A 27,735-nucleotide genomic window follows, 5' to 3' on the forward strand; every position below is an offset into this window, starting at 1 on the left:
CCTCTTCTATTGGCTCCATTCTCCCAGGTCCCACCACTTCTAAAACGGTGATGTAAGCGGGGCGTGGTGGCGCACGCCTGTAATCCCAGCACTCTGGGAGGCAGAGGCGGGCGGATTTCTGAGTTCGAGGCCAGCCTGGTCTACAGAGTGAGTTCCAGGACATCCAGGGCTATACAGAGAAACCCTGTCTTCAAAAAAGCAAATCCAAAAAAAAAAAAAAAAAAAAAAAACCAAAACAAAAACCAGTGACATAAGCAGAAAGAGCCCAAATGAAGCTGCAGTTTGGGGTCAGCCTAGGCTACTAAGGAAGACATTGACTGAAAACAAGATAAAAACTTCAACACTTGGGAAGCTTAGTCAAAGGGCCACTATAAGTTCAAAGCCAGCCTGGGTCACACAAGTGCCAGACTAGCCACAGTTATATATAGCAAGAGCCTGACTCAAATAATAAAATCCCAAAATCAAATCAAAAACCTAACCAGGTGCTGTCAGCTGAGAACATGAGGACCTGAGTTCCATTCCCAGCACCCAGATAAAAAGCTGAACGTGGTGGCATATGCCTTCCAGACAGCACTGAGGTGGTGAATCCCTGGGGCTTGTCAGTCAGTCTAGGACAGTCAGAAAGCCCCTACTTCCTGATGAGATCTCCTTTAAAACCAAAACCAAAACAGGGTGGGGTTGGCCATATGGCTCAATCGCTAAGAGCACTGGGAGAGTCTTTTGAGTGCTTACAGGGCAACTCACAATTACAACTCTAGTCCCAGGGGACCAGATGCACTCTGACTTCCTGGGCACTGCACACATACAGTGCCACAGGCATACTTACAAGCAGAATACCCACCTACACAAAAGACATACAAATTTTAAAAATAAAAACAAGAGACAGGGTCTGTGGTGGCTCACACCTTTAATCCCAGCACCCAGGAGGTAGAAGCTAGCGGAGCCTCAGCCTGGTTTAGAGTGAGTTCCAGGACATAGAGGATTACAAAGAAAAATCCTGTCTTGAATCCTCCCCAAACAAAACAAAACAAACACAAAGCAAGTTCTAGGGCAGCCAGAGCTACCCTGAGAAAACCTGTCTAGAAACAAAATTTAAGGGGAAAAATGAAAAGACCATTTTGACTCTCTGGTGATAGTAAAAAGGTTAAGCGTGACAGGTAATAGGTCTCTTTTGTGAGGTATTAAGATTGCTCTGAATTTTTTGGTTTTTGCTCCTGAACTCCTAAGCCCTCCTTGTCCCCACTTTCTAAGGGACAAATATATAGGCCTATATAGATGTTTCTAAATAGTTTACAAAACAATTTCATTATCTGCCTAGTCTTTCGATCTTGTCTTACAGGGTGTTATTTTTTCCTATGTGGTTCTGGCTGTCCTACAACTCTGAGATCTATGCCTCTGCCTCTCAAGTGGTGGGAGATTAAAGGAGTTTGTAACCACTGCCCAACCTTTTTTTTTTTTAAATGATTTTAAAACTTTTTGATGACTGTTTGGTTTTATACTTTCCATTATAATTCCATGTTTAATTTTCTTATCATTTTAGATTCCATTAAATATTTTGCCCATGATATTTCTTAGTTATTTTCCTATGAGTTTAACTGTTTTTGTGTTGGGGACTACACACCCAAGGCTTCAGAACATAAGCAAGGTAAATCATGTACTGTCAAGCATGTGCTCAGTTCTTTTGCTGAGAGTAGAGAAATTAGATAGGGTCTCTTTATATAACTTAGGCTATCCTTGAACTCATGATCCTTCTGAATACTGATGTTATAGGCCTTTGTTACCACAACCAGCTAGCAAACATTATTTTTTCTTGTATCTTCACTAGGTGCCCGTGTAAGTGCAGATGCCTACAGAGGCTAGAGGAGTGCACCGCATCACCCGGACTTGGAGTTTACAGGCACTGTGAGTCACCTGGAGAACTGAACTCTGGCCGCCTGCAAGAGCTGCATATCCTCTTACCTGGAGCCACCTTTCCAGCCCCGGTTTTCTTTTTAACTTTTTATTCATTCTTTGTGAATTTCACATCATGTACCCCATTCCCACTCATCTCCCCCTCAAAAGCAGCATATACACACAGAAAACTATCTTGTTGAAGTTGTAGTGTCACATTGTATATATACCCTTTTGTCTACTTGCCAATCTTCACAGTAATCAGTCAGAAATCTGGTTTGAGGACTCAGGCTTCTGCTATACTATCAATATTGGAATCCTCACAGGGACGCCTCTCCTATATCCTGTGGTTGCAGCTTTGGATCTGAAGGATCAGCTCGATCCAGCAGTTCATAGATGGGGTGGATAAAAGCCCCCAATTCAAAGCCCTGGATCTGGGCCTTGATGTTAGCTGAATAGGTCAGCCTGCCAACTCCAGCACTGGCCCAGCTAGCTCATCCAATGCTACAGCTGGCAAGAGACAGAACTACCTTTCCCACCTGCCCAAGCTGGAGAAGGGTTAGGGGCGGAGCAGACCTGAGGGGCACCTCAGGGCAGACCAGTGGCAGGGGCAGCTCTCCAGAGTGCCTTTTGAAACAAGTTTTTGACTACTTAACAATTCATATTATCATCCTTATTTTATTAGCTTCATTGTTCACCATTTATTTTTATTTGTAGTACAGGGGAATGAAACTGAAGGCCTCATTTTTGCTAAGTACACACTCTTCCACTGATCTACAGCCTTTGCTAGGTCTTTTAGTGCCTCTGGAGGTCAGAAAGGGGCATCAGATCCCTAGGAATTGGAGATTGGATAGTTAGGAGTCATCAGGAGGCTGCTGGGAACCAAAGTCAGGTCCCTGCAAGACCAATGAGTGCTCCAAACCACAAGTCATCCATTTCCAGTCTTTAAGTCTTTGTAAGTTAGGCTGCCTGTGACTAGAGACTGTCCTTCTCTGAGCTTCAGTTACTGACAAGCCTACCATGCTTGACATTCATCCTTGTTTCTTCTTTTTGGTTTTTCGAGACAGGGTTTCTCTGTGTAGCTCTGGCTGTCCTGGAACGCACTCTGTAGACCAGGCTGGCCTCGAACTCAGAAATCCGCCTGCCTCTGCCTCCCAGAGTGCTGGGATTGCAGGCGTGCGCCACCACCCGGCTCATCCTTGTTTCTCATATTAACTTCCCATAATTTGATACATTTGAATTTTACTATTAGTTTAATGTACATGAGTTTACTGTCATTCACATCTAACAGAAAAGGGAATGAGTCACAGATGCTCACAAAACAACAACAACTGATATTAGTATACATTATTCTGTTTAAACGTAGGCTCAGAAAACCACAACAAACTACACTTGCTGCATGCCTCTTTGGAGACATAATCCTGGCAACAGCTCACATAGCCCTAGGAGCAAGGGAAGGGCAGCACTTCCTACAGAAGGTGCCTGGATCATTACTGCCAACAGCAATCGGGATCCATTCCTAGTCCACAGGAAGCTGGACTTCTGAAAAAGAAGTTTAGATGCAGGGTTCCAGGAAGGTAGATTGTTATTTTCTTCTCATTTTACATATATATGTGCCTTGCTCTAGTGTATGTCTGTGCACCATACACATGCCTGGTGCCTGCAGAAGAGGGCACTGGATCTTCTGAAACTGAAGTTATAGACAGTTGTGAGCTATGATGCGGTTCTAGGAATCATACCTGGGTACCCTGGAGGAGCAGCCAGTACTCTTACCAGAGAGTATTTTTTTCTAATGGTTGCCTACTTTCAAACAACTGCATGTTCAAAAACGTCTGTTGCATTCAGATTTGAGTAGGAACTTTAGTCTTAACTAAATTTTCAGACATTTGTGTTTCTATGGCTTTACTGTTGCAGGGAAATTAATTTTTCCTTCTTGTGAATACTGGACAAACAGATAGGCATAGTAGGTACCTCATGCCTGTAATCTTAGCTACGCAAGAGGCAGGCAGGAAGATCAGATATAACATGATTTCAAGGCTAGTCTGCATAAGATGAAACAGCTACCAAGGTAAGTTTTGAAATTTTATTATTATTGGAAGGAAGGAAGGAAGGAAGGAAGGAAGGAAGGAAGGAAGGAAGGAAGGAAGGAAGGAAGGAAGGAAGGAAGGAAGGAAGGAAGTCGGTCCACTGGGTTGGGAATAGCCCAGTGTTGGAGTGTTCGGTATTTCTAGGGCACTATATCCCCAGCACTACAAAAACAAGTTACCAACAGGGGTTGGGGCTCACTTAGGGATTTAGAGAATTTATTCCCATCTTATATGAGGTGGGGGAAGAGAAGATGGCTATGTTTTAAAACTTAGATTTAAAAAACTTTTTAATAAATATTTTTATTTATTTTATGTGAGTACAATGTCACTGTCTTGAGATACACCAGAGGTGGGCATCAGATCTCATTACAGATGGTTGTGAGCCACCATGTGGTTGCTGGGAACTGAACTTCTGGAAGGGTGCTTTTAACAGCTGACCCATCTCTCCAGCCCTAGATTTATAAACTTTACTAGACTTTTGTTAGATTAATTTTTTTCAATTAATACTGCTTAGAAGTCAGCTGACCCCTTCAATTAGGAGCCTATTGTCACTTGGTTATGATCTCTGATCCTTCCTGAAATTCCTTACATATTGTTCTCCAGCAATGTCCTTTTATAGTGCTACTAAAACCTAAAATATGGTTTAACTGTCTTTCTCCATTAGTTTCACTGGTGGCGCACGCCTGTAATCCCAGCACTTGGGAGGCAGAGGCAGGTGGATTTCTAAGTTCGAGGACAACCTGGTCTACAGAGTGAGTTCCAGGACAGCCAGGGCTACACAGAGAAACTCTGTCTCGAAAACCCAAAAAAAGCCAGGCAGTAGTGGCACATGACTTTAATCCCAGCACTTGGGAGGCAGAGGCAGATGGATTTGAGGCCAGCCTGGTCTACAGAGTGAGTTTCAGAACAGTCAGGGCTACACAGAGAAACCCTATCTCGAAAAACCAAAATAAAAATAAACTTCAAGCAGATTATCTTCTGTTTCTTTCATTAATTTGCCTTGAATGGCATTAATTTTTCTTCTGTGACTCTTTAGCTTTAGGTGCACTTTAAATTATCCCCCCTCCTATATGCACTCTTTATATATTAGTCTACCAGTCTCTTCAGGGGTTAAATAAAAATATTCTACCAGGCACGGTGATGCCTATCTCTAATTCTAGCACTCGAGGAGTTGAGGCAGAAAAGCCCAGAGTTCGAGGCCATCCCAGACCACATATTAAGTTCTAGGCCAGCCTGGGATATGCAATAAGACCCTGTCTCAAAAACAAAACAAAATTCACAAGAGAAAAATATTCTCATTAGTCCTTTGGGAAAAGCATTAAATTTCCGTCATAATGTTTGACACTACAAGGAGATAATTACAAGAGCATCCTACGAGCCAGACACAGTGAAGCACTTTGGGGAGACTGAAATGGGAAAATCTGGAGTTTAAAAGGTTGGGGGTAAGGGGGACTGGAGAGATGGTCATAAGTTTAGAGCACTGGCTGCTTCTCCAGAGGTCCTAGTTCAATTCCCAGCAACCACAACCATCTGTAATGGGATCCAATGAACACAGCGGTCATACACATAAGATAAATATACATAAAATATAATCTTGAAAAAGGCCATGTATACACTATGTATATAGTCAAGACTTATTTTCTTTTTTTTTTTTTTTGAGACAGGGTTTCTCTGTGTAGCCCTGGCTGTCCTGGCTGGAACTCACTCTGTAGACCAGGCTGGCCTTGAATTCAGAAATCCGCCTGCCTCTGCCTCCCAAGTGCTGGGACCAATACAGGCTTGCGTGCGCACCCAAGCAGGCAGGCAGCCAGCATGCAGGCAGGCGGAGATAGCAGGCTAGGTAGACAGTGCTAGATGGAGCATGTCTTTGATCCCAGCACTCAAAAGGCAGATCCAGGCTAGGTTATATAGTGAGTCTGGCTCAAAAGATTAAAATAACAAACTGTTTCATCATTATTAGTCTGTTTTATTCTTATTAGCTGTGTAATAAGTTAATCTGAGGCTCACCTTCCTCACATGTAAAATGGGTAATAACTTTAAGGGCTGAAGAGGTGGTTCAGCAGCTGAAAGCAACTGAACTCTCTCTCTCATAGGCATAATCTAAAATGTCTCTTTTAAAAAAAAATATTTAGCCAGGTGGTGGCGGTGCACGCCTGTAATCCCAGCACTCTGGGAGGCAGAGGCAGGCGGATTTCTGAGTTCGAGGCCAGCCTGGTCTACAGAGTGAGTTCCAGCCAGGACAGCCAGGGCTACATAGAGAAACCCTGTCTCGAAAAAACCAAATCCAAAAAACAAAATAAATAAATAAATACATAAATTTAATTTTGTATGTGTATTTTGCCTACAGGTATTTATGTACATCACAAATGTGCATAGTGTCCGTGGAAGTTACAGATGGTTGTAAGCCAGCCACTACACTGATGCTGGGAACAGTATCTGGGTCTTCAGAAAGAGCAAAGCACTCTGAACAGCTGAGCCACATCTTCAGCCTTTTGTTCCCCAAACAGAATCTTGTAAACCAAGGGCAGCCTTGAGCTCCTCACACCTCTGCCTCTACCTCCCGAGTGCTGGGATTACAGCAATGCAGCACTGGTGCTTACTTAGCTTTAGACAGGGGCTCACAATGTCTCCTTGTCTCATCTGTAACTTGCTGTGTAGACTAGTCTGGTCTCAACTCAGACCCCACCTGCTTCTGCCTCCTGTATTTACTTTTTTTTGAGACAGTCTCACACTGTGACTTATGATGGCCTGAAACTTGGGGTAATTCTCCTGCCTCAACCCCCTAAATGCTAGGATTATAAACGATCTAATCATTTAATCAACAATTAAACCTCTAAAGGAAAGTACAAGTTAAAAATCACAGGTTTTATACCTGCAAGAGTGAAACAATGTTACAGAAAAATCCTAATCAAAGGCTGCCAGCATGGTGGCAGACCCTAGAAGTCCTAGCCACTAAGGAAGCAGAGAGGTAGGTAGTCTGGTCAGTTTATCAACAGGTGGAGGTGTTAGCAGTTGCACTACAACAACAAAACAAAAATTAAAAACCCTAATGTTTAGAACACTCATCTCTAATGTTCTAAAGGCGATGTGGTGAAAGTTAAGGACAGCTCCCCATTCTTCATCACTTTAATCAAAAGCTGAACTATACAGAAACACTATTCTAGTTTATGCAGCCAGGTATTAAAATTAATTCAAACCCTTCAGGCAGCTGACCATGTACAATGGTACCAATTAAAGTCATTTTCATTAGAATTTACTTTTTAATCCTTTACTTGAGCTGGCCATATTTCATGTATCTCCCCTTTCCCCATCTCACTGAGACCTGCCCTCTTGCCTCCTGAGTACTGGGATCAAAGGCGTTTGCAACCACATTAGGCCCTATATTTTCTGAGTTTCAAAGATTCAGTCACCACACATAGTTTAAATGATATACTTGCCAAATCTATAAAGTGCCTGTTATCTCAACTTTAAAACAGGTAAGAAAAAAACCCGTTTCTTTTCACATGTTATATGAAAATACTTTATAAATTATAAAAAGATGTTAGAGTCCAAAAGGTTAATATACTCCCTTCAGTCTTCCACAATACCCATTAAAATAGTTAACAATGGATATTGTATAATTTCCGTTAAAATGAAGGCAACACAAAGGTTATAAAGAGATACACCTGAATAAGATTGTTTACAGAAGGGAAAACCTGGTATCAACTTACTCTGTCCCAAAAAGGATAGAAATTACCTACCTCAATTTGAGTTCTCAAGGACCAATATGCACAGCCTTTAACCATTACAGTGAATCGCCATTCCCCCCATCCCCTAAAGAAACAGATAAATAGGGTATAATTTGTTTTGAAAGTTACCTATCTTTGCGATATATTTGTGAGAATGGTTTTGTTCAAGGTCATTAACTAACACAAAGACTGCTTTTCATATCCTGTCATTCACAAACCAGAACCACAGAACAAGTACTGGATCTCATTGAAGTCCTAGCATAAACCTTTTTTTTTAGTTGAAACAACCTACAACTGAAATTTCAGATCCTACTTTACGAACCAACACCTATCAACTGCTCAAAGAAACGCGTGAAAAACGTGCTACCTTGATACAAGAAATGCTCAGCCAGCACACGCAAAATGAACGTTCACTGAAATGAGAGTCAAACGCTGTCAGCAAACTGAAAACCAAATTCGTTGTAGGGTTTGGGGCTGTAAAACCAGGGACAGTAAGATAAACCAAGTCATTTAGCACTCATTAGAAAATTACTTCAGGCTGCTGCAACACGTTTTTAAAAATTAACCTCATCAGAAGCCCTACTATCCTACACTCTTCCCTTTCCCTGTAATGGTGGAGAATAAGCATATATTAAGGAAAGGTAAAAACGCAAGTATCAAATCCTAAGAATTCAATGGGCCTTGCTTATGTTCCCAGCGCCCCCAAACAACGGCCCTATCTGGAGGACGTGATAAAGTTTAAAATAAAGGGTTAGGGATGGTGAAGAAATGGAAAGGGCTGAAAAAGATACAAGCCGTTCGACCGTTACAGAGTGCTCCCCCGGGACACCGCCAGCCTGCCAGTCCCTTTTCTCCCCAAACCCAGCATCGGCAGAACCGCGCAGGCGCAGCAGTATGGGCTGCGCGTGGCGACGCGCAGGCGCAGAGTGGGTAGAAACAATGAGCTTTGTTGCCCAAGTGGCAAAGGGGAGGCGGGGGGGAAACAGGGCGCAGGGGAAAAGGCACTGAACAGGGGAGGAAAAAAGACTGAAGAACGCAAGAAAGTGCTATCCCGGCAACACTCGCGCGCCACAAAAGACCCGGATAGAGGGCTGACTGTGCAATCGAAATCATAATGAGAAAAATGAGCGACGGCCATTTCATAGAGAGATGGAGCCTGACCCAGTTCATGCCTCACACTCGGCAGAAATGGACCAGGAACAACCGAGGTCAAACCCGGCTCGAAGGCCCACAGCCTAGGCGGCCTTTTTACCCCCTTTAGCCTTCTCCGAGTGAGGCCTCTCGACCACCGGGGTCGCCACGCCCTCACAACGGTCCGTCTGTCAGGACCCCTCACCCAGTGCACGACAGCGGGGACGGTAGCCAACGAATCCTGTCGGCCTCCGCGGATCTCCACAGGCAGCGCCGCTCCCCCGCTCGACGTGCGCTTTGCCCGCCGCCTCCCTTCTCCAGTCCAAACAAACACCCCTGCCCGGAAGTGACTTCACTTCCGTCACCGCCGGCCCCGCCCACCCATTCTGTCTTTGCTTCCCGGCCAGGCCACTAGAGGGCGCAAGAGAGAACGTGGCTCCAAAATTCTGCTCCGTGTTGTGCTCTCTTCAAGAGCAAAGGATTTCCTGGTGCTCTGCAGACACCTCGGGTTTTTCTAGTCCTGTTGACTTCTCTGAGGCATGTGTGGCTCCTCATTCAGCAGCCCCACCAGACTGACGTTATTCTGTGGATATGGGAGCTGGGAACTAAGGTATGCATATATAGCCTCAAGTATATACAACAAAGGGAACATCGAAATAATGACTACACACACACACAAAGAAGGTATGCACATGTAGTAGCCTCAAGTATATACACTAAAGGGAACATCCAAATAATGACTCTACACACACACACACACACACACACACAAAGTAAGAACTAGGCACTCATTGAGTTCCTGAGTAAAATCAGAGGCATATAGCAGATCCACAAGCACTCGATTCACACACTGGCAAAATACCTGCGGGTAGTTCCGATGCAGCCTGCCAAGCCTCTTTAAACCAAGACAGGAAACTGAGACTACAAAAGAATTTTCACACCAGCAATTTTATCACTTAAGTGGAAGCAGAAGCAGGAATACAACAAGATTATCTTTTGTGACAAGAGATCTTGTCTTAAAAGAAAAAAAAGGCCAGCAAGATGTCCTAGTAGGTAAAAATGCTTGCAGTGTGAGCTTTGTTCCACTCCCAAGACATTAACCGTAGGAGAGAGCACAAACTGGACAGACTAGTATCGGATATTAATACATGCCATAGCAAACCAGCCAACGCAACCCAACCCCAAACCCTTCAGCTTAGTTGGCCATATGTTCTTAGTCACATTTCCATACCATCACCACTGGTTAGTTCTAAGATCTATCTAGTAACACTAAGCAAGGTAAAGATGTGTGAAAAATTATCTGGGCCTATTTTTATGAGCCCCATTAAATGCCTTTCCTCTGATACCAGAAATATGAACTTGGAAATAAAATTTTAATCCTTAGAAAAGTACATTTGGAGCCAGGCGGTGGTGGCACATGCCTGTAATCCCAGCACTCTGGGAGGCAGAGGCAGGTGGATTTCTGAGTTCGAGGCCAGCCTGGTCTACAGAGTGAGTTCCAGCCAGGACAGCCAGGGCTACACAGAGAAACCCTGTCTCGAACCCCCCCCCCCCCAAAAAAAAAAAAAAAGAAAAGAAAGAAAAGAAAAGAAAGAAAGTACAACACTTAGGAGCACTGACTGCTCATCCAGAGGTCCTGAATTCAATTCTCAGCAAGCAGTCACATGATGGGTGGCTCACTACCATCTGTAATGAGATCTGATGCCCTCTTTTGGCGTGTCTGTGTAGTCACATACATAAAATTAAAAAAAAAAAAACTTTGAAAAAAAAATCACGTATTATTCACTGAAACAAGCAATTTTTCCATGGCTTTTATTTTTGTAAACATTTGCAACCGGCTCCACACTTGCAAGGTCTTCACACCAGTGACATTCTCTTTGCAATAAGAACGCAGTATGCCCTTTGTCTTTACTACCCTTAGGTAACAAATTTTACCCTGGGCCAATCTTGGTGACAAAGTGTGTGAGAACCCTTCCCATTTATTTATTTCTAGCCAGTTTAAAGTACCACCAAAATCAACATGAGTCATCTAACATAGTTTAACTACTTCACCAACATTTACAGAACTGCATGCTAAACTTCCTACCCTCTTATCTGCAAGCAAGTAAACCAATCACTAAGCTGAAGTCCCACAACTGTAGTCAACTGTAAGGGAAAGTTCGACTTTGTTGCTGAGTAGGCATATAGTTTTGAGAAAAGAGACTGTTATGATTAATCCAAAGGATGCTGACAGACTCTAGTAATGTCGTGCAGACTATAGTAGTGGGATGCAACTATAAGCTTGGTCCTCAGAAAACAAGCTAGACTGTTGTTGGTTTGCACCTCAAAACCAAATAATATTGGTGAAGAACCTGGAAAGTGGAAAATAAATCCAAGGTAGACACAACAGAAACCAAGATAATTTTACATATTCTCCAATTGAGCTTATAAAAATGTGTATGTCTATATATTTGCCATATGTGTATGTACCTATTTATCTGAATTGGATTTAAAAGGTGGTTATGAGCCTCCATGTGGGTCCTGGGAACTGACCCTACAGTCCCATTTTTTTCCCCTGAAAAGGGAAAATCCACTGTAACCCATGTTCATTCTAAACTCACAGCAATCCTTCTGTCTTGGTCTCTTGAGTGTAAGATTGTAGGCAAGAGGCACCACCACACATCTGGCTAACACCAACACTGGTGGGACATGTCTAGAGTCTCAGCTATTCTGGAAGCAAAAGAACACAAAACTCAGGCCTAATTGAGCTACATTGAAAAAGCCAAGGCTTATCTTAAGCATTTGCTTAGCATGCACTTATTAGATCTCAATCTCTTAGAAGTGGCTGCAGAAGATCATGAGTTACTAAGGACTACTTGGCAACAGTGATGCCTTTCTGAAAGCAAAAGCCAGGGCCAGAGGTATACCTTAGTTCAATGTGTGCCTAAGACATGTAAGGACCTGGGTTAAATCTCCAGTATCTCACAAAAACACCCAATCCAAGCACTCAGAAGCAGAGGTACATTAGATTCTGCTTTAAAATTAAAAAAGGGAAGCAAGGGATGTAGCTTACTTATCTACCATATTCTCAACCTTGAGCTTGGTAGCCAGCACTAAATAAAATTGGGCATCATGGCACACACCAACATTTGGGAGGGTAGAAGCAGAAGGAATACAGTTTAGATCAGCTTAACATCCTCAACTACATATGGATGGCCTGAGCCACACAATCCTCCAACCACCTGCCAGAGATAGCATCGCCATACCTTTAAGCCCAGTACTCAAGAGAAACAGGAAGGTTTCTGTGAGTTGAAGCCAGAATAGCTTACATAGTGAGCTCCAGACCAGTCAAGGTCTCAAAACAAAACACCTCAAACAAAGCCTTGTTTCAAAAAGGGTAAAAGAGCCTAAGTATTATTTTTATCCTGTAGAATTTGGGCAATACACCCTTGAACCCACCATTGAAGTCAGTAAGCCTATCTCTGAATAACTTGAGGACTACAATATTCAGTGTATCTTTTGGACACAGGTCTTGATAGGCTTACTAAATTTCTAGTAACAGTGCCCATGCTTCAGCCTTCCAAGTGACCCACATCCCACTAAAGATTTTGAAAGCATGTGTCAGCATTCAAGTCACTGAAGTGGTGGGGAATTCTGTAGCATTTTTTTCTAGAAGAGATTTACACGTGAATATTTACATATAGTTTGAATAACAAATTTGAATAATAGCGTAGATAGGTAATGACTAATGATGTAAAGATGAGACAGTTGGGCTGGAGAGATGGCTCAGGAGGTTAAGAGCCCTGACTACTCTTTCAGAGGTACTAAGTTCAAATCCCAGCAACCATATGGTGGCTCACAACCTTATGTAATGGGATCTGATGCCCTTTGCTGGTGTGTCTGAAGACAGCTACAGTGTACTTAAACAAAAAAATATCTAAAAAAAACTTCTCCAGTTTGGCTCGGCTTTCTATAGCTCAGCTGCTGATCAAAGATGGGTCAGATACCTGTTATTACCAGAAAACTATTAAGTTATATTTAATCTCATAGGTCATTACATTAATAAGTATTTGAACTGCATCTTTCATGGGTTCACATAGCATTACAGTACAATTTAGGTGGCTCTCAAAGACACAAACATGTTTCCTAGTACTGAGGACTGAACATGCTAAGCAAGAATTTTAAGACAATTCTATACTTCTGATCTGGGACACACACCTTAAAGAGAGGTCAATTCATAACTTAGGAGGTAGGTAGCAGATGAGAACTTGTATTTATAGTCCAATTTAAATTAGAGTGGAAGAAAAAAAAATCTTCCATTTAACTGTTGGTAGTGTCATCCCACAGCATTCCAAAGGCAGAGGCCAGACTGGTCTACAAAGCAAGTTCTAGGACAGCTAGAACCACACAGAGAAACTGTCTTGAAAAACAAACTTGTTTTTTCTTTCTCAGTATGTGATTTGAGATATTTGAATAGTTTGGACTACAAAATATTATCTTCATTTCTGATTTAATCCTGGCAAAACTGGGCAAACTGGCCATACTTTTCATATGCAGTAGCACTGAAACTCAACAGCATTTTGTTCAAGTCAAATCTACCTCTTAATTGAAAGGCTCAATCCCCAACACCACAACAACACCCCCCCCAAACAAAAGCCCCCCAAACCAAATCAACCAACCTAATATCATCACAGTATTCATCTCTGCTGAATAAATGGTGAGTGCCACTAATACTCAGTGGGTAAATACACTTGCCATGTAAGTCTGACAACTTGAGTTTGATCTGGGGAATGAACAGGAGACAAATAATCCCAGAACGTCTTCCTCTGATCTCTACAAGGGTACATGTGTCCATATTCTCACGTAAGATACAAAACAAAAAAAGTGTTGGTGGCATATGCTATAGCTAGAAATTCTTCTTAGCCCCAGTCTATTACACTGCTCAAGCTTAGGGTCAAACTGAAGCTTTGTACTTTCTTGAATACCAGAGTGGGCTGAGTTACTGCACAAAACATAATTTGCTTCTGGTATACATAAGTAACGTAAATGTCAACAGGAACAACACTATGAGAACTTCCTAGAAATAGATAAAAAGGCATTGTAGAATAAGCTCAGGGCATCTTTTAAAACCTCCACTTTTGTAAAACAATATGTTCAACATTATAACAAGTGTAAAAACAACTCTTTTATAGGTTTGCCATAAACTAGATCTGGGGGAACCAGGCATGTGCCCAGGTATACAGAAGTTTGGGTACAGGGAAAATGGGAGGGGGAAATATTTACTTATGATATTGTGTTTTCCAGGCAAGTTCTCACTATGTAACTGGGCTAATTATGTAGGCCAGGCTGAACCTCAAAGCAGAGGCCTGTGTCTGCCTTCCAAGTACTGGGATTAAAGGCATGGAGTCATACCAGGCTTCTAAGACTTTTAAGATTAAACATTATCTAGAAGGATGAGATTTCCTTTCCACATCTTTTCCCCCTCCCATTTTTTCTAAGTTTAAAAGAGTTCTGGGATTATTTTAAAATATATATTATCACTCCTGACATATGGGCTTAGTGAATGCTATAAAGTACCAATACAAAATGAGGGGCATTTACAGGCATCTCAAAAGTAAGAAAAAAAAAATCATTGCCAAGCTTGGCAGTGGTAGACATGCCTTTAATCCTAGCACTGGGGTGGAGGATATCTGTGAGTTCCAAGCCAGCCTGGTTTAGAGCCAATTCTAGGAAAGTTGAGGTTATACAAAGAAACCCTGTTTCAAATAGTGCTACAGATCCCTCACAAGCAGCTTATTTATAAAACAAAAGAACTAGACAGCATCAAAACTACCACCAAAACAAAGTGGACATGATTTCTTTTTTCGGTTGTTTTTGTTTTCCAAGATCTGGGTTTCTACCCACCTGCCTACACAATCATGATCCTGATAAAGCCTGATTTCTTAAAGCCACAAATCAAGTTAAACTATTCAAAGTATTCCTACAGCTACTAAATCCACAAGAGTCATACAACATAAACTATCAATGCTGATGAATATGATGTTTCCATTTGTATGTGCACAATGTTTTTTGATTTTTGTGGGTTTTTTTGGCCTGTTCGTTTGCTTTTGAGACAGGGTTTGTTGTTGTTGTTGTTGTTGTTGTTTTCTTAAATGTAACCTTGAGTGGGCTGGAACTCTATATAGACCAGGAGGTCATCCATCTCAAAGACAAATCTGCCCCTACTTCACAAGTGCTGGGAATAAGGATATATGTCACCATGCCTGGCCCTATCCAGGATTTTTTTAGTTGCTGTTAGATTGGGAAGAAGGAAAAAAAAAAAAAAGGAATTAACTAAGTACATAATTAGTAACAGCTAAACATAAACTGAAGATTGGCAAGGATTTTTTGTGCATGTTACTAAAATTTTACCCAACAATATATTTAAAATATTTTAATAAAACTAGGCCAGAGAGTTTGAAAGACAGTTGCTATTTATCACTGATTTAAATTAATGCTATTCTTGGGTCTCCAGATTATTCAACACACCAAAAATTCCTTTTTGATTTTGAAGCAGGGACATACTAATTTTTCCAATGCTATTTTCAATTCTATTGTTAAAGGCACAGAAATCTCTGAATTTGAACTTTTGCAATTTCTTTACCGGAAGCATTTAAAACTGTCAGGTTAAAGAAAAATAAAATGTCTCATTTTTAGTTATGTAACAAGAACAAGAAATCCATCAGCACTAAACCAAAATCTTTAGTAGGTTTTAGAACACCAATATAGACTTAAGAATAATTTGTTAAAGCATGCATAAAAATTTAACAGTGAATAAAAAGCCACAACAGACAAATATTTTGGTTAACATTCCAGACATGTTTAACCAACCAATCAACATGGCCTAGGTTTTTTTTTTTATTGGTATTCACTTCAGTAACTTGAATCCACAGATATAAGCAGTATATAACCAGAGAGTTACAAGTAAACACAGATTATACATGCAAATTTCTGCTCACAAAGGTCACATGTGCAGGTACATGAATTAGAAGCGTGCGTCTAGAATTATGGCCAAACTGTTTTTGAAATGCAGAAATGTAAAATTACATCTTGAAAATACAGATGGTTTACACACTTCAAAAATCAAATGTTGCTTATACCAGAGATGTATGACAGCTACAGGATTCAAGTGACAAGCAATAGGTTCTCAAGAAATTAATACTGGTCAAAGAGAACGGGAATATTTTTACATTTCACTGAAATAACATTGACTACTAGAATACAAAACCTAGCAGGAACTCAAAAGGAAAAAAAAATACAAATCTAAAGCCAATTACTTAATATTTCTTATCATCTAAACAGCATGACATTAAAAGAAAACTGCACCTGCATTTGAATGGGCAACCTCACGTGAGGTTCTCTAGAAATGCAATGCAACCGAAACAGCGTCCAAAGTCAAATGAAAAGTCTGCAAGGCTCAGATTAAAATGTGGAATGTTTCAGATGAAAAGTAATAAAAAATACAATTGGTTTTGTTCTTTATTGAATGGAATCAAAAGTTGACATTTCTTTGAAGCCTCAAACTACTAAATTTCATTTTTCTGAATGGTTCTATGTTATCTTTTTTCTCTTAGTGGTGCAAGTTGTTTTCCATAGCTTACTTACAACAGTCAATCTCTAGGAAGTACTTTTGTCTGTTGTCACTGTGATGAAACAAAAACTTTTTCATTAACTTAACCGTATGTGTACTTTTTGCTATAACACTTAAACACAAGAACAGACATCTATTATTTTCCACTAAAACAAAAGAGTACAGTAGTTTTCTAACTATCAGTATTGTATTTTAAAAAAGGTTAACATTAAAATCAAAGAACCATTGTTTTCTTTGAAATAATTAAGCTTCTTGTACATCTTAAGTTTCCTTCTTCTGCCTCCGTTCTTCTGCCAATTTATTCAGAAATTTCTGAGGGGGGAAAAAGAATTACAGGTCTAAGTAATTTAAGAAACATCTAACATATATATTAATTATAAAATATTCATTCCAAGTTTAGGAACTTAACGCTTAACACTTTATGAACGAGTTAATCTTAACATACAAAACTAAACTGGCTCAGGACACAGGAATCATGAAAAAAAATGGCAAATGTGGAAAATGGATATTTCAATGTGCAATTAACCCTAACTTTTAGAAATTAGAATTCATATAGGAAGAAACAGCTAGATTACATCATTGCTGTAATAATTTCACTGACCTGAAAGAGACATAGACAACACCACCCATGATCTCTAATGCATAATTTCTTGACACAGATCTATTAAGACTCTAAGAGAACATGAACGATATTTAAAAGGATTTCAGTTTGTTTCTGGTTAAAATATATCAATATTGGTTATTGCAGATTGAGAGGGTTAAAAGCCATTATATCCTTAAAAAGAAAATGAAAACAAACAAACAAACAAACAAAAAACAGAAGGAAAAAACCCCACAAAACATCTAGTTAAGTGTCAAAGCACTCTCAATTTGAGCAACTGTCTACTAACTTTTTAATGCAGGTGATTCATATTTCTCTATATAGAGAAGGAAATACTTAGTCATAAAGTGTACCCTTCTAGGAAACAACACTGGTTTTGATGCCATAAAATGCCTAAAATCCAGTGTACTTCTAATATGAATGAAGCCATATTCATCCTAAAGTAAATGGTTCTTAGCAGTGAAAATAACCATTCTTTTCTTATATCCATAATGGCAGGAAACATACAGATTACAAAAAGGTACATCTGAATACAACAAAAAAATGATATAACAAAGGACAAATTATTCATTGAAATACAAAGCTACCAATATCCACCAGTTGTCGCAGAAAATGTGCTGAGATAACTGAAGGCTATACAGGTATAGTTTCTCTTGTTTTAAATGCTTAGATCTAGAAATTTTGGAGATTTCAGATTTGGATGAGGCCCCAAGAAACCTAGTCCAAAGGTAATAATTGTATCTTTTTCTATTTCTTTTTTGTGCTTCTAAGCTGGGACCTTACACATGCTACCAAGAACTTTGCAACTAAGCTGCATTTCTATCCCTTATAGGTAATTTTAAGTACATGATAGTTATCAGGAAATGTCTTTGATTGCCTACAACCTCATTCACTAATGCAGGGTCTCTCAATCAAACCCAAATCTTACTGATAATGCTGGTTTCACTAGTCAGCCTCCTCCATTTCCATCTTTGACAGCTAGAATTACAGTCTAGTCACCACCCCACTCCCCATCAAGTATTTACCTGAGTTCTGGGGAGTAATCCTTTTGCTTTCACAGCAAGCAGTTTAACAACTGAGCCATCTCCCTAGCTCTCCAAATATAACTTTACACAATATTTTTAAGTGTTATCAACATTCTGATGGCAATTTATTTCTGCAACTAAGCTAGAAGTGGTATTATGTTGCAGTAATTTTTAACTTTTAAAAAAATTAAAAAATTTTTTTATGTAAATACACTGTGGATCTCTTTAGACACACCAGAAGTGGGCATCAGATCCCACTACAAATGGTTGTAAGCCACCATGTAGTTGCTGGGAATGGAACTCATGACCTCTAGAAAAACAGTCAGTGCTCTTAACCACTAGTGTATTTTTGACTGACAGATTAGGCATATTCAACAGGTAGCAACTATACATTATTATTATTATTATACATTATAACTGTAAAAGTATGAAAAACCCAATCACCTAGGTTTGCTTGTATTACCTAATATTCAGGTCTCAAGAGGCTCCTAATTAAAAAACACAGTAGGAACTGTTCTTGTTTTCTGTTGGGCTTTACTCATTTATGGTGTGATACAAAAATAAACAATCTATTGGTTATAAAAGTGAGAGCATCATCAGTAAGTAACATCGGAATAATAATCTTAAAATGGTAGCTCACACTTATAATCATAATCCCAATACTTTGGGAGGCTGAGACAGCAGAAGAATCTCAAAATCTAAGCTAATGACCTAGAAAGGGAGAGCCAGTTTCTAAAATGAATAAACAGAATAAGGTCTCTGCACTCTACAAACTCAAAAAATTTTAATTGTTCTATCTCTTTTTCTTTTTTTTTTTTTGGCCAAGGTTTCTCTGTATAATCCTAGCTGTCTTGGAATTCAATCTATTGACCAGGCTGGCCTCCAACTCCATTTGGCCTGCCTCTGTCTCCAGAGTACTGTAATTAAGGGCATGCACCACCATCACCAGGCCTAATTGTTCTATTTCATGTTCAGACCTCTAGCATCTTTAACATTTGAATAGTTTGAGAGTACTCAGATAAACTCTACTGTAAAAAAATATACTTAGAAACTATTAAGTTGGGCGGTGGTGGCGCACGCCTGTAATCCCAGCACTCTGGGAGGCAGAGGCAAGCGGATTTCTGAGTTCGAGGCCAGCCTGGTCTACAGAGTGAGTTCCAGGAAAGCTGGGGCTATACAGAGAAACTCTGTCTCGGAAAAAAAAAAAAAAAAAAAAAAAAAAACAAAAACTATCACTTATTTTGCTTTTTCAGATTTTGCCACATAGCTGAAAGATAGCTAGGATCTCCTCACTATTATCTCCCAAGTCTAAGAAATATAGGTATACAACACGAAATCTTGTTTAACCATTTGAGGGAAAAGAGGCTCAAGTTTGTAGAACCCGTTAAAATTCCTTAAAGCCCAGGCAATTATGGAAAAATGACTTTGGAATAAAGCATTATGCTGGGTCCAGAGACATACACACATATCTCACTTATTTCTATAACGTATATCAGTTGTTAGTTTTCACAAGTCTCCTCTTATATTCAGCCTTACCTTTAATTTCTGATAATGAGGAAGGCTGCTGCAATGAGTATTCTTTGCAACTTCTTCATTTGTATAAAAGAGTGAACACAGCTTACAGTAAAACCCTGTTTTAGGTATCACATAGTCTATACCTAGAAACACAAACATACATTCTTACAAATTAAGTAAACTTAAATTTTATTTAGTCTCAAATCTTTTTTCCTGACAATATAATTTGAATCAGAAAACGTGTGATAAGTCCATTATGGCCTAAGCTAAAAATACCAACAATATCACATTACCCTTTCTTTTTACTTAACTATGTTCAAGAGCCCACCTAACTTTAGTCTTAAAATGAAAGACAAGAATATATAACAAACACAAAACAAAAAGCAATGTGTCATTTCAAAAATCATTATGAGGAGAGAACACAGTGGGAATGGTAACATAATACAAAATTAGGAGACACACAGAAAGAGAAATATAGAGCAGTGTAAGAGTAAATTTAAAATTAACTCACCAGGGGGATATAACTTTATACACTATCAAAGCTTATATAAGATCCACTTTTAAGTCTTATTTTAATCAATTTCTTGGGAAAAACAGAGAAGGGGAAGAAGAAAATCTTTAAAGCTCACCAACAGGAACGTTAGGCTGATATGGTCCAATTCTATACTCATCTGGAATTGTATAATCCTCCTTGTTCTCATCATTTTGGCCATCCGCATTCTCACTTGTGTCTTTGTTTGGATCATCAGCATTCTCAGATTCAGTACCCGGTTCTGTGTTTTCCTCATTTTTAATTCCATTTTCCAATGCAGCTTCATTTTCTTGATCAAGTTCCTCGATTTTGTCCACCTTAATTTCAACCAAACCATCATCATTTTTGTCATCAGATATAAATGTCTTGCCTGCATATGAAATTTCTGAATTTCCTCATCACCAACCTCATTTATACTGACAAAGCCTTCCATACTCCCTGGAAAAAGCTGTTAAGATACTCTGCAACAATTATCTTGCAGTATCCCTTCCATTTGTTTTACTCAGAAGGGTAAAGGATAATGTCTTTTTTCCTTGAGACAGGCTCAAACTGGAGATTCCCTTTGCTATGCAGCTCACAGATGCCCTTTCGTGACATGTACAAAACCTCAGCACCATAAATCTTCAAGATTTAAGCCAAGGAGAAAATTTCTCTGCTTAACTCACTAAATGTCTTCAAAAAAAAGAAACCAGTTTTGTTTTGTTTTGTTTTTAAATGGAAGAAAACAGGTTTACTGGGCATAGTGTAAAGAAAGGCACAATGGTCAGTTGTAAGAGAACTAATTATGGTCAATTTAGCTTGTATAAAATTAATGAAAAAAGTTTATGGTTATTACTCAGTGATCAAGTGTTTAATGTGCAGCCTTTAGAGAACTCTCTAGAGAAACAAATACATTAAGGTTCAACAACATGAAGGCCAATACTTCATCAAATGAAAAGCCTGACTCATCTAAGAAAAAAAATAGATGTGAGAATATTCATACCCAGGCTGGAGATGGCTCAGTGGTTGAATGGTGACTGCTCTTTCAGAGGACCTAGGTTAAATTCCCAGGACCCAAATGACAGATGAAAACTGTAACTCTAGTCTCCAGGGTATCTGACACATTCACACAGACATACAGTCAAAACACTATATTTATATTCCACTAAAGGTGCAAATCAGTGGCAAAGCCTGCTTAAAGATTTGTCATGCCCAACGCTATACACACTCAGTATCATTACAAAACAACAACAACAAAAAGAAAAAAAGAAAAAGAAAAACAAGAAAGAAATGTCATTCTTTGTTTCCAAACAGTGTTTCTCTATGAAACTAAGACCTGGCTGTCCTTGAACTCGCAAAGATTGGCCTGCCTCCTGCTCCATGCTTGATGTATCCATCAATATGAAGGATAGAAGACAATCTTGGCTGACATTCCTTAGAAACCAGCTACCTTTTATTTTTGGTAGACAAGGTTTCATGTATCCTGTAGGCATCTCAAGTTCCCTAGATAATTTAGGATGACCTTGAAATTCTGCTTCTGCTTCTCTGTCCCTTAGTGATGGGACTTTTGGTGTGAGCCACTATGTACAGTTGCTATCTAATACTAGAGATCGAAGAGCTTTGTGAGAACTAAGTAAATACACTGGCACTAACTAAACATCGCTAGTCTTCATTTTCTAATTTAATTCCCTTAAAAACCATTAAAATATCTAACCTTACTAGGTTTAAGTGGTGGTTTACACCTTTAATCCTAGAGCTCAGGAGGCAAAGGCAGGCAGTCTGAATTCAAGGCCAGCCTGGTCCTCAGAACAAGTTGTTCCAGGTCAGCAGGGGATAACACTGAAAAATCTGATAGAGAGAGAGAGAGAGAGAGAGAGAGAGAGAGAGAGAGAGAGAGAGAGAGAGAGAGACTGAGAGAGAGAGAGAGACAGAGAGAGACAGAGAGACAGAGAGAGAGGGAGAGAGGGGAGAGAGAGACAGAGACAGACAGACAAACTTTTTTAGGACAAAAAATATCTTCAAAAAAACCAACCAAACAAAAAACATTAGTCTCAGGTTTTGCTTTTCAGTGTTTCCCACCACCATCTGGCTATACTGCTGAGCCATCTCTTCAGCCCTCAAAATTTTCTCTTTTAAAGTTTCTTCTTTAAATGCTTTTATCTTGAACTGTACCTGATATATCTAAGCCTGTTTGGAGAAAGAAAAATAAGAAAAAAATGTACAAGAAAAATTGATTTAACTTAGTATTCTAATTAAAACATCAATATAAAACCTTACCTTTTTAAGTTTTTTCTTGGATGTTGCTAAAGCACTTGCATCTTTTTTCACAGCTTTATCTGAAGGCTCTTTTTTCCCATCAGAAGAGACATCCCCTAAATTAGCAAGATCAGTCTCGTCGCCCACTGAACTACCACTTTCTAGTAGTGCTGCAGCTTCTTCTTCATCGACAAGCAGTTCATCTTCAGATTCAAGAAGCATACTGGGCTCCTGTTCTGTCTGGTCATCCTTGGTGTCTTTCTCACCATCCTCACCGGACTTCTCTTCTTGTTCTTTACCCTCAGCGGGACTCTCAGTCTTCTGAGCACCGTCAGTTTTGGACTTCTTATCACTTGGGGATTCTTTTCCATCTGGAGAATAGGATCTTTTCCTGCAAAGAGACATTTTGATTGCAGAGTTGAAAAGTTAAAGGCATAACAGTATGCATGGCTAATATTGATTCTAATTTGGCAATATCTAAGACCAGGTCAGCTGCAGAGGGAATATCCACACTGAATGTGGGTGATACCATCCCATGGACTGCCTGAGGTTTCTGACTAAATAAAAAGTGAGGTGAATGGCATTTATCTTTCTTTACTTCCTGACTACAGATGTGATGTGAGCAGTTTTCGCAAGTTCTCAATGTTAGTACTTCCTATCTATGCTGGACTGAATCTCAACTTTGAACAAAATAAACAATTCTTTCTTGAAGTTGCTTTGGTCAGAAGTTTGTCAAAGTAAAAGATTACATAATATACACAGACACAAGCATTATTATATAATATACACATTATTACATAATATAACATACACAAAAATTATTACATAATATACACAGACAGAAACAAAATCAAATTACCGGGATTTATCTTTTTTCAGTAAGTCAATGCCTCTGTTAGGAATCTAAAAGATACAAAAAAAAAATTTGTAGAAGTTAAATACATTAAAATTTGCTCATTTGTAGAATATATAAATCAAGTAACACATTGCAACCCTCCTTTATATAAATCTGTACAACTATACCCAACAAAATCTGCCTGTATTTTAAAATTTCATCTCACCACCATATCAATAAAGAAGTAAGCAATATAACGTTTTGGTAATAATAACTGTTCCAATACATTCTAAACAGGTTAGAAAAATGGAAGATGCTTTCACAAAAATCTCTATACTGGGGAAAAAAAGGTTCTTAAGACTGAGAAAAATTCACAACAACATCCTTTTTTTTTTTTTTCATCTTTTAAGGTACAGTCTCATCAGCTCAAGGGAGCTAGCTCTAGCTGCCTCTGCCTTTCAAGTGCTGGGATTAATGGTGTGTACCATTGTACCCAACCCAGATTTTTCTCTTTTTTATATGGGCTTACATTTTATAAGGGTTTTGTCTGAATGCTTTTAATGGACCACATAAATGCCTGAATCACAGAGATTAGAAGAGAGGGTCAATGTTGAGTTTTGTTCTGTTGCTATGTATTGTAACGCTAAATTCTGTATCCTAAGATCTAGTTCCCTCAAGATGAGTGAATTCTCATGTGTATAGCAGCTTTTGTTGTGAAAATCTTGCATTAAAATGTCCACACATTTACACATTAGATGTAGGCAAATTTTCAGTTACCTGGTTGGGGGTCTCAGAAGGGGGATTTTAAATTGGTTCAACTACAGGTAATATGCTGAAACATTTACAGGTTGTGAGTCATGTCTGTGATGGGAACGGAACCAAAGTTCTTGGCCAGACCATCACATGCTCTTCCCCAATAAGTCAATAAGACTTTAAGCTAGTAAGATTTACATCTGTGTCTACCTATGTTGAGTGTATAATAAAGTCCAGGGACCATCAGAGGCCAGGAAAAGGTAAATTCAGTAGCTTGGGGCGCACTCAGTTACATAGTTAGACCTTTTCACCTAAGATATTAAAACTATTAAGCAATACATACCCGCAACACCAGTTTTTTGTATTTCTCAGACAGATCAACTTTAACACATCTCCCTTGAAACCAAAGTGCTTTCTTTAGACAGTGGTCAACCATAGCCATTGCATCTTCTCTGGTTTCCATCTCAATAAAAGCCTGGAAGGAGGGAGGGGGAGAAGCCAACAATGACATTACTTTTACTGGAACTGAGTTAAAATTATTTTATTCTACATCATGAAATCATCAAAAAACCAAATACCCTGAATGATTCTGGGCATTGCTGATGTTTAAATCCTAAGACTTGTTTCATCCTCTGTCCTCTGAATTCTTTACATAAAAATTTCAAATATGCATAAAGTGAATTCAACTACTAAAATTGGATTCTGAAAAGTTGGCCACAATGATACATGTTTAAGTCTAGCACTTAACAAAACCAAATCTACAAACTGTACCCAAATCCTCAAACCTGGGTGTCTATATGTATAATAAGCCTATTAGGAAGAAACTTCTTAAAAACACTTGTCGACTATAACAAGAGAAAAAACAAAACACTTTACTTCCAACTTTGTACTTTTCAAAACTTTAATGCTTTCATGGGCATCTAACTAAAATTGTGTGTGTATGTGTGTGCCACACAAGTGCATGTGTTTAGGATTAACCCCCAAATCAATACATTTCTACTACTGACATCTACTCTCAGCATACCAAATTATCTTAAAGCTCATGAGAAGAATTACTCTTAAAAAACCTGCCCGTGTGTGTTACCTGACTTTTCATCCTCATCAATATATAATTCTTTATTTTCCCATAAGGCTCAGCAAGCTTGAGTACAGCACTGTCAGAATAGCCAGAATGAGGTAAATTGCTGAGATGTATCACACGTCCAAGTTCTTGCTTTTGATCAAACTTCTGATCTGGTTTTCCTTCAGGTTTCTTTAAAAACAAAATACAAAAACAAAACCAGGGAGGAAATTAGAAAAAAAAAAAAATTAAAAGGCAAGTTAAAGGTTGACAGCTATGCTACAATTACTAACAGCTTAACTTTTAATTAACCAAACTAACAAATACAGAAAAGATATATTAATCTAACTATATATATAAAACACAAAGGCAAAGACAAACAAAATACTACCTTTATTCTCTTATACTTCTGGGATAAATGAACTCTCACTGGCTTGCCAAACACTAATGCTGGTGTAGTTGTATAATAATCCACAGCAGCCTGGGCATCTTCTGTGGTCGCCATTTCAATAAATGCCTAAAATTACACAAAAAGAAATATCTAAAAATGTTACCTCCAATATTTACAGATTTTACATTATTGTATTTAATCATTTAATAGAAAGCATCTTCAATAACTAAAATGCAAAAGACCACTGTTGTCAAGCTGATATTTTACTTAGGAATCACAAACCTATCATTTACTAATAAAAATCTATTTAACTTTAGGATCTTACCTTCTGATATTTCAAATTGTCAATTAAAAATGACACCAGAACTAATTAAATTAGTTCTATTCATTAATATATGAATGCTTTGAATAACTGATGTGTAACTCATACCTCATTAATTTTGTTTAGAATCAGATGGTTTGAAATGACTCCAAATGGTTCTACCAGTTGTAATAGCTGGTATCTCAAGTTTTTTCCTCGCTGAAAATCCATAATGTGAACAACTCGGCTGGTTTCCTACACATTAGAGGGACATACACATACACAAACAAAAAAAAGTCCTTTTAAAATCATTTTAAGAAACTTTAACAGACAATATTATAGAATACTTATCGCGCGCGCGCGCACACACACACACAGAAAAAAAACTTTTACATATTTTTTTATGTATGTAGGTATTCCCACTAGTGCCTATAGAGATCAGAAGAGGATTAGATTCTCTGACATTGGAATCATAAAACACCATGAGCTACCTAACATAAGAGTTGGCACCAAACTCCAACAACTGTGTTACTACTAACTGCTGAGCCCTACACTAACATAGTTTTACAGTACCCCCCCAACACACACACACACACACACACACACACACACACACACACACACACACACACCATCTTAATGTTTTTGGGCGTGTGTTCATGTGCAATTATGTGGGGGCGGGGATTTTATTTCTTGTTTTGGGTAAGGAGAAAATACAATTAAAATATATTGCTGTTTTGAGACAGGGCCTCTCTCAAACTCAAAGATATCTGCCTGACGTCTCCTGAATGCTGGGATTAAGTGTATATACCCTTACACCCAGCAAAACTAATAGTTTTCTAATTAAAATACCTATCCTTTTATAAGGACTGCGACTCAGATTGAATTAATGAATAGTTGGGCATTGATGGTACTCTTTGATCCCAGCATTCTAAGGCAAAAACGATTGGATCTCTGAATTTGAAGCCAGGCCTAGTCTACAACAGCCTTCACAAAGAAACCCTGTCTTGAAATCCCCTCAATTCCCACAAAAAAGATTCAATTAGTAAACATTTAAATGGAATCACATTCCCAAGAGCAATCATGGATAGAAGCAGTAGCTGTATTACGGACCACTCTGCCTTTTTGCATGTGTCTTGGTCCCTGCAGGTTCCCATTACCAGCACCTGTGTAAAGGGAATAAAATTTTTTTTAAATGATTCACAATAAATATATGCCCTTTCTTTCTTCCTTCTTTCTTTCTTTCTTTCTTTCTTTCTTTCTTTCTTTCTTTCTTTCTTTCTTTTTTAAAAAAAGGACATCTTTCAAATACAAATGTAAAGACATTTACAAATGACTGTCTTAACTTTTCAATGAAAATTCTTACACCACCATTTTTACACTAAAGGCAGTTATAAAGTTGCTATTAAAGGCACTATGAATTTCATATAATCACCCAGATTTCCTCTTGGTCCAACTGCTGGTCCTCCAAGATGAAATGAGGGAGGTGGCGGTCCCAGAATCCCTGGTGCTGGGTTTGTAGACTGCTGCAGCATGAATGGATCACCCCTAGCAATAAGAACAAAGTAAGTAAACTACAATAAAGCACCTCTTAAATAACAATGACCATGTTAAGCTTTAGAAATACTTGTATATAAAGCAATAGAAAATGTGTAATAGTGAAAAAAGAAAAAAAAAAACCACTTATTTTCTGCAAATTCCTTACACTAGTACTTTTAAAAAATGTTATTTGGTGAAAAAAATATTTTTTTTCAAATGAAACAAGAAAGTTAAACTTGGATTCCTTACATTGTTCTCCTTTATAAACAATAAATAGCCTAAAAAACTTACATTGTGTGTCCAGTATCATTGTCAGGATTCCATTCTGGGTAGCTTTAAAAAGACCAGAGAATTAATTTTAAAATAAAATGGTTCTTCTCACATGGTAGCTTTGTTAAGCCTCTTAAACAGAGATGATTAGTAAAGTTACCTGAGAATCTACATTGTCAAAAGCATTTAGTAGATATTTCAAAAAAGAACTTTAGACACCAAATGATTTGGAA

At 38.7% G+C, this 27,735-nt stretch overlaps 2 protein-coding genes across 6 annotated transcripts in view; both read right to left on the reverse strand.

Moving 5' to 3' along the window:
- Positions 1-9,174, reverse strand: part of Paip2 (poly(A) binding protein interacting protein 2) — an 18,762-nt gene extending 9,588 nt beyond the window's left edge. The window contains exons 1-2 of one of the 3 annotated variants that reach the window (XM_052155572.1): positions 9,042-9,174; positions 7,718-7,790 (exon numbers count right to left, since the gene is read on the reverse strand). The gene's annotated coding sequence lies outside the window, so the exon portion shown is untranslated. The remainder of the gene's footprint in view (positions 1-7,717; positions 7,791-9,041) is intronic. The other 2 variants (XM_052155571.1, XM_052155570.1) reach the window with 2 other exon arrangements.
- A 6,525-nt stretch (positions 9,175-15,699) lies between these two features.
- Matr3 (matrin 3) overlaps positions 15,700-27,735 on the reverse strand; it is a 37,769-nt gene continuing 25,733 nt past the window's right edge. For all 3 annotated transcript variants that reach the window (XM_052155565.1, XM_052155566.1, XM_052155567.1), the window contains 12 exons: positions 27,524-27,565; positions 27,129-27,241; positions 26,807-26,859; positions 25,823-25,948; positions 25,393-25,518; positions 25,026-25,193; positions 24,285-24,416; positions 23,213-23,256; positions 22,375-22,744; positions 20,216-20,435; positions 19,608-19,729; positions 15,700-16,757 (listed from right to left, as the gene is read on the reverse strand). In XM_052155565.1, coding sequence (XP_052011525.1) covers positions 16,707-16,757; positions 19,608-19,729; positions 20,216-20,435; positions 22,375-22,744; positions 23,213-23,256; positions 24,285-24,416; positions 25,026-25,193; positions 25,393-25,518; positions 25,823-25,948; positions 26,807-26,859; positions 27,129-27,241; positions 27,524-27,565 — 1,567 coding nt within the window. In that variant the 3' untranslated portion in view covers positions 15,700-16,706. The remainder of the gene's footprint in view (positions 16,758-19,607; positions 19,730-20,215; positions 20,436-22,374; positions 22,745-23,212; positions 23,257-24,284; positions 24,417-25,025; positions 25,194-25,392; positions 25,519-25,822; positions 25,949-26,806; positions 26,860-27,128; positions 27,242-27,523; positions 27,566-27,735) is intronic.

The sequence above is a fragment of the Apodemus sylvaticus genome, chromosome 13 (assembly GCF_947179515.1).
Source record: "Apodemus sylvaticus chromosome 13, mApoSyl1.1, whole genome shotgun sequence".
NCBI lineage: Eukaryota > Metazoa > Chordata > Mammalia > Rodentia > Muridae > Apodemus > Apodemus sylvaticus.